Raw genomic sequence first — 7139 nt, 5'->3', positions numbered from 1 at the left:
AGAACCATGAATGTCTGTACAAAGTTTTGTGCCAATCCATCTAGAAGATTTCAAACTATTTCAGTGAATAAGTTTAAACTTTGACCAATGAGTGGCGCTACAGGAAAAGGCAGGGTATCACAAAAGTTTTAAGAATTGATCCTCATTGGGCCTCGAACATCTGAAGCAAAGTTCACAGCAATTCACCAATAGTTGTTGAGATATTTCACTCAAAACTAAAAACCTCATGGTGGCGCTAGAGGAAAAGTCGGGATCACCAAAGTCAGTAGGCTTCATCAGGGGGGTCATGAATGTCTCTACAGAATTGCATGGCAATCCATCCAATAGTATAGCATTTGAACTGCATAACACCCACATTTGATCTTATTCATTTCATCATCATTTATAGAAAAGAACAACAAATTATCAGCTGCAGTGATCGGAATGAAAGAAGTGAAGATATTAATCCCTAAACTGGACATTGTGAGTATCCTTTTTCAATAAATTTAAAATGTGTTACCATATTATAAGCAAAAACTGGTATGCAAGTATGAATTAAAATATCTTTATATACACATCTTTGGCATTTGGCATTTTTTCACATAACTCTTTTGCCATATAATGGATATAGATGTTGCAGCTTTTTTTTTTTTTACTCTTGCTAACGCAGCGTAAAATGATAAATGACAAAAATATAACATTCCTCAACAGTACTTTATTTTCTATTTTAACAAAGTGTAATCATTAGCGTCACAGCATCACAGTTTTCATCACAGTTTTCATCACAGTTTTCCCGTGACAAAGTTGTTTTTCGTTCTCTTTTTGTCCTAGGAGAAGTTTAAGGCTCCAGTCTACATTTCCCAGTTATCATCTGAGTATAAGTCCATCAAGTCGCCGGTGAAAGCTCAGCCCGTCCAAGACAAGCGTCGAACATCCTCCACATCCACAAACGTCAAAGACGAGCCGAACTATGCAAAGGTAAGGGAACGTACTTTTACCTTAGCTGCTGTTCATCAAGTGAACATTGCATTTATAAAAGTATTAAATCACATTATATGTATGAGAATATTTTGAATAACCACCATTAAGTATTTTTTATGATTAAATCATCTGAGCTACTGCCGTCTACAATTTGGAAGGATAAGCAAACGTTCTTTGATGCTTCAATCAGAGCTGGTATGAGCAGGTCAAATGTTGCATCGTTTCCTCTGTACAATCCGCAAGATACAATTTAGGCTGCCAATCAATTTAAATATTTAAACACGATTAATCGCATGATTGTCCATAGCTAATCACAGTTAAAGCAGCAGTGGGTAGAATTGGAGCAAATATGATTAAAAAAAGTTATTTTTATAAAACGGTCATTATATCCTGACAGTAGTGCATGAGACAGGTAATCTGAAAAAAATCATGTGACTGTGTGTCCTCCGGTGTCCTCCGGTGCCCTCCGGTGCCCTCCGGTGCTCCTAATGGCATCTGCAAGATTTCACAAACCGGAGGAAATCAACCAATCAGAGCTGATCTGGAGTCTGCTGTCCAGCTGCCGTCTATAAGAGCTGGCTGTCAACCACGGTCAAACTAGGCAGCACTGATCAAATATGAATCAATATTTTGTTACTGTAATGCCTATTTCTCTCCTCAGATGTTTTCAGAATCATCTTGTAGTGTACTGTTCAGCTGTAAAATGAGAAAGTTTGTGCAGCCATGTTGAGATCTGTTGAGGAAATACCTAGCACCGCCCACCAGCCGGAGCACAGCCAATAGGAACGCTCTCTCAATGAAATGATCTGTGATTGGTCAAAGTTTCCCGTCACGGGCTAGATTTTCTAAAGCCTGAAACCAGAGCCATGAGGAGGTGCAGAAGTCTAGTTTCTCTCAGAACACTTGAATTACAATGATGCCAAAAATATACTGCATACTGAAGCTTTAATCGCCAATTAAACGTTTTTTTAACTGTTCAAAATGTACAATAAAGGGAGATTTGTCAAGTATTTAATACTCTTATCTACATGGCAGTGGGCAAATATGCTGCTTTATGCAATGTATGTATATATTTATTATTGGAAATCAACTAACAACAGAAAACAATGACAAATATTGTCCAGAAACCCTCACAGGTACTGCATTTAGCATACACTAAACTACCAACAAACTAAGAAAAATCTAATAATCATCATTCTTCATCTTCTCTTTCGCATATCAGGTGACGGAGATGACCTGCTCCCACTGCAAGAAGAGCATGGCGAAGGGTCAAACAGCTTACCAGAAGAAAGGATTCACAGACGTCTTCTGCTCCAAAGACTGCCTTTTCCAAATCTTTCCCATCAACAAACCAGTCACCAAGACGTGTCATCACTGCCTCAAGTGAGTCTTTGAAAAACATCACTTCATCTTAAAGTAGTCAGTAACATAGTAGTTTACATTTTTGAATGTGTTCTGTCAGGGCGATATCGCAGCCTCTTGACCTCATCATGGCTGCAGTGGACATTAAGGGAACTATGAAGGACTTCTGCAGTGTGACCTGTCTGATATCTTTTAAGTCCAACCCTATGTCCACCCAAACACCACAACAGCTCTGCAGCATGTGCAACAAATCCTGCACTGTAAGCAAAAAACAAATATATTTTTTTCTTCAATGAAACTCGCTCATTTTAACTATAAACTCTTTGTCGCGCTCACTACCCCGTCATCATTATCTTCTACAGGCCACATGCGAGTTGATTCTGAACGAGGATGTCCACAAATTCTGCAGCCACTCCTGCTTAGAAGATTTCCGCAGGGACACCGTGGCCATCTGCGACAACTGCAGCTCCATCTGCTGTAACAATCTGCTGCAGCTGAAGCTGGAAGAGGGGACCAAAACCATCTGCAGTCAACAATGTCTGGACGAGTTGAAAGAGGTGCTGAAACATCCAAATTATGGTCACTTAAATGTCGAAGACAGAAAATATTACAGCTTGGATAATGCAACACTGAAACACCATATACATTGTACATGCCTATTTCTCACCTCAAATGTTTTCAGAAACATCTTATAGTGTATTGTTTAGCTGTAAAATGAGAGTTTGCTCCGGCTGGTGGGCGGTGCCTGGTGTTTCCTCAACTGATCTCAACATGGCTGCCGGATCACAAACGTTCTCATTTTACAGCTAAACAGTACACTACAAGATGATTCTGAAAACATTTGAGGAGAGAAATATGCATTATAGGAACAGAATATTGATTAATTTATTGATCAGCGCTGCCTAGTTTGACCGTTTGATCGGAGTTCGATTCACTTTGAGAATCCCTGGATTAGATGACTGATTGCGGAGGCAAAGACGTAACCAGCTGAAACATTTGTGCCAATTCATTTTGAAAGAGCAGCTGCTGATGGGGAAACCCCAACTTGACCGATCAATATTTGCCGCAGTGCAGCCAGAAAGGGTTGGCCAGGGCTCTGTGCAGGCCAGTCAAGTTCTACCAAACCAAACTGGAAAAGTCAGACCTGGCTTTGCACACTGAAAGCCCACTATTGTTTAAATTCTCACTGTATGCTGTAGCACTGAAATTCCCCTTGGGATTGGACCCAAGGGACCCAAAGCAAGGCACAGAGAGACTTGCTCACTGATTAAAAGCTTTTCTGAATGAAATAATTATTCTACAATATCCCTGACATTCTGTTTTCTTTTTCTGTTACTGTGCAGAACACCAAGACGCCCCACCGATGCACCATGTGCCACACTTCTCAACCGATTTCAGGCATGGTTCATTTCAAAAGCGGCGAGAACACGGTGGAGCTCTTCTGCACCCGCACCTGTCTGAGATCGTACATGCTTCGGCCCGCACCTCTTCAAGGTACTGGACAATAAGTTTGTCAACTTTAGCCTTTTTTTTTTTCTTCTTTCTTCTTTTTTTTCAAGGGGCTGTGTTGATGTGGAGAGTTGCTACAAGTACCAGTGAGACAAAGTGCTATCCTGGAAGTCCAGGTTGAGTCATATATCAGTGAATTTTAAATGTATCAGACTCTTAAACACTACACAGGGGTTGATAATAGATGGAATTGAAGATTATCACAGCATCTCTACCACCTGCTGCTGGTAGAGAATTAACATCATACCTATAGCCTCATATGCTGCCTGCTTCCCACCCTTACGGCAACATAAGAAGCGGCCAAATGGGGCACTGCCATGTTTTTTTCTATTTCCAGACATTCATGCCATATGATAGGCCTCAAAATAAATGCTGCACAGTCTGACACAGATAAGAGAAAATGTGCCTGGTAACACTTTTATTTAGCATTTAAAAGCAGTATATAAACATTAAATAATTGGTTTATAACATTAGTTGTAAGCAGATTGAAGTGCTTATTAACCCCCTGAGACCCACAATAGACCCATTTCTGTCTTTTTTAGGGGGGTATTTAGAGGGAGTCTTTAGGGGGAGAAGTGGTGTACATCATCTGAAAGCTGGGAAACCGAAAATTCATTTGAGATGCAGCTCAGTGTGTCAAGTTGTTCTACCAATAAATCAGAAATACACATGAAAACAATTAATGAATCAAAATAAATTGTAAAAAAGTTTATAAGGGCTAAGAACATTATAATGGAAGTGTATGATGGTCGTCCCCATGCTCTATTATGTCTCATAAGTTGTTGCAGCAATTTTTGGGTTGATACCATTTGTTACACAGATTTGGTGCTAAATTTAACCATTTTTTACCACTGGAGAATTAAAATGATCAATAATCCCTCCAAAATACCACATTAAGACACCAAGACCTTGAGGAACACCATAGAAAAAGCCATGCTGTGCTTTGGGATCAAAAACGTTTGACATTTGGAGATTTCTGCAAGAATGACATTTTGTCGGCAATTGGATGGCGAGCACTTGTGTTGTGTAAACTGCTCAGAAACCCCCTTATTGTCAATCTAGCTAGAAAAGCCATCCATCCTCTGAATACTCTAGGTCTCTAGTCTGATCCATCCATCCATCCATCCTCTGAATGCTCTAGGTCTCTAGTTTGATTCATCTATCCATCCTCTGAATGCTCTAGGTCTCTAGTCTGATCCATCCATCCTCTGAATACTCTAGGTCTCTAGTTTGATCCATCCATCCTCTGAATGCTCCAGGTCTCTAGTCTGATCCATCCATCCTCTGAATGCTCTAGGTCTCTAGTTTGATCCATCCATCCTCTGAATGCTCCAGGTCTCTAGTCTGATCCATCCATCCATCCTCTGAATGCTCTAGGTCTCTAGTTTGATCCATCCATCCTCTGAATGCTCTAGGTCTCTAGTCTGATCCATCCATCCTCTGAATGCTCTAGGTCTCTAGTTTGATCCATCCATCCTCTGAATGCTCTAGGTCTCTAGTTTGATCCATCCATCCTCTGAATGCTCTAGGTCTCTAGTCTGATCCATCCATCCTCTGAATGCTCTAGGTCTCTAGTTTGATCCATCCATCCTCTGAATGCTCTAGGTCTCTAGTTTGTGGCTGTAAAGTTTCATGAGGCTGTGATTATCATGAGGTCACCACAGGTCATTTTATACAGTCAGGTCAAATTCCCCAAAATTGTCTCACATTTTCATTCACATATCTTGAGGTCAGAGGTCAAGGAACCCCTTTTGAAAATGACCATGCCAGTTTGACATGCATTTGACAACAACTATAACTCCTTCCATGGGCATCCATAAGTGAAGGCTGAATGTCAATATAGTAAAATGCAGTAGTAATACTATAAAATATGTCTTCATAGGACAAGTTATTGTAATTGTTGACAAATACTATACATTAATAGCTTAAAATGTCCTTATATGGGCTTATAACTAAATTATAGTGTGTTAGAAACCATTCATTAAATGTTTGCTTATAAATGCTAAATAATGGGGCGTTAAAGTAAAATGTCAATGCCATTTGGTTAGTTTATGTACAGTTCCTATATTTGCAGTAAACCTAATGACCTGTGACCGATTTCTCCCTTCAGGAAAGAAACGCTTGGATCAGTTGAAGAAGAGGAGATTCACACAGAAGATACAAATATTGAATGCTGTGAGTATTCTATACAATAAATTAATTTACTGGAGTGAAAAAATATGAAGGTGTGAGTGGAATCTGTTCCACACGAGAGCTACGTGAAGCAGACACAGTATTTGTTTACTTGTTATCGTGTTTTAAATGAAGCTTTCTTCTGTTTATTTACATGACAACAGCTTGTCTGATTCGAGCATAGCCAAGTAGAATCACATGCAAGTCCAGGGATGGCTTCTAATCTCTGTACTATAAATGCATCGTCCCACAGGAGGAGGCAGACATCAGTACAGACTCCACGGCGAGCGGGAATGATGCATCTGCAGCTGCTGAATCGTGCACCAAACCAGAACTGATCAGTGCAGACTCGTGCGTTATCTGTTGCAAGTGTAGAAAGAGACTGCCGAGAGGAGAGACACTTTACCGGACGAAGAGCTCACTGGAGGTCTTTTGCTCAGCCAAATGCCTCTCTGAAAGGCATCCCCAACAAGTCATCAAAAACTGCTACAACTGCTTCCAGTAAGTCCAAGATACGTTTCGTCTGTATGTCACCTCTCCTCCTTTTTGTGAGATTTCCTTTTTTTTTTTTTTAGGGCTGTCAATCTATTAAAATATTTAATCACGATTAATCGCAAATGAATCGCACATTTTTTATCTGTTCTAAATGTACCTTGTGGGTAGATTTGTCACGTATTTAATTTATTATTGGAAATCAATTAACAACACAAAACAATGACAAATATTGTCATGGCAAACTCAAGCAGCTGTCGGTGTGTCAGTGTGCTGACTCGACTGACTTGCCCAAAACTGGGATTATCATAAAGTGGGCATGTCTGTAAAGGGGAGACTCGTGGGTACCCATAGAACCCATTTACATTCACATATCTGGAGGTCAGAGGTCAAGGGACCCCTTTGAAAATGACCATGACAGTTTTTCCTCGCCAAAATTGAGCGTAAGTTTGGAACGTTATTTAACCTACTTTGCAACAAGCTAGTATGACATGGTGGTACCAATGGATTCTTTAGGTTTTCTAGTGTCATATGATGCCAGTATCTTCACTCTAGCCCTTAACTGAGCCCGCTACGACATAAAAATCGCAAGTTGCGTTAATGCGTGAAAGAAATTAGTGTCAAAGTTAACACGTTGTCGCGTT

The 7139-nt window shown here is 40.1% G+C and overlaps 1 protein-coding gene across 1 annotated transcript in view; it reads left to right on the top strand.

Moving 5' to 3' along the window:
• The window catches only part of LOC119503035 (zinc finger MYM-type protein 4-like), a 35454-nt gene that overhangs the window by 603 nt on the left and 27712 nt on the right, over window positions 1–7139 (top strand). The window contains exons 2-9 of the mRNA XM_037794521.1: window positions 389–462; window positions 811–957; window positions 2183–2343; window positions 2423–2582; window positions 2685–2879; window positions 3666–3816; window positions 5942–6006; window positions 6257–6504. Coding sequence (XP_037650449.1) covers window positions 389–462; window positions 811–957; window positions 2183–2343; window positions 2423–2582; window positions 2685–2879; window positions 3666–3816; window positions 5942–6006; window positions 6257–6504 — 1201 coding nt within the window. The remainder of the gene's footprint in view (window positions 1–388; window positions 463–810; window positions 958–2182; window positions 2344–2422; window positions 2583–2684; window positions 2880–3665; window positions 3817–5941; window positions 6007–6256; window positions 6505–7139) is intronic.

This window comes from Sebastes umbrosus, chromosome 15 (assembly GCF_015220745.1).
Source record: "Sebastes umbrosus isolate fSebUmb1 chromosome 15, fSebUmb1.pri, whole genome shotgun sequence".
Classification (NCBI taxonomy): domain Eukaryota; kingdom Metazoa; phylum Chordata; class Actinopteri; order Perciformes; family Sebastidae; genus Sebastes; species Sebastes umbrosus.
This window is presented reverse-complemented; position numbering and strand designations above follow the sequence as displayed.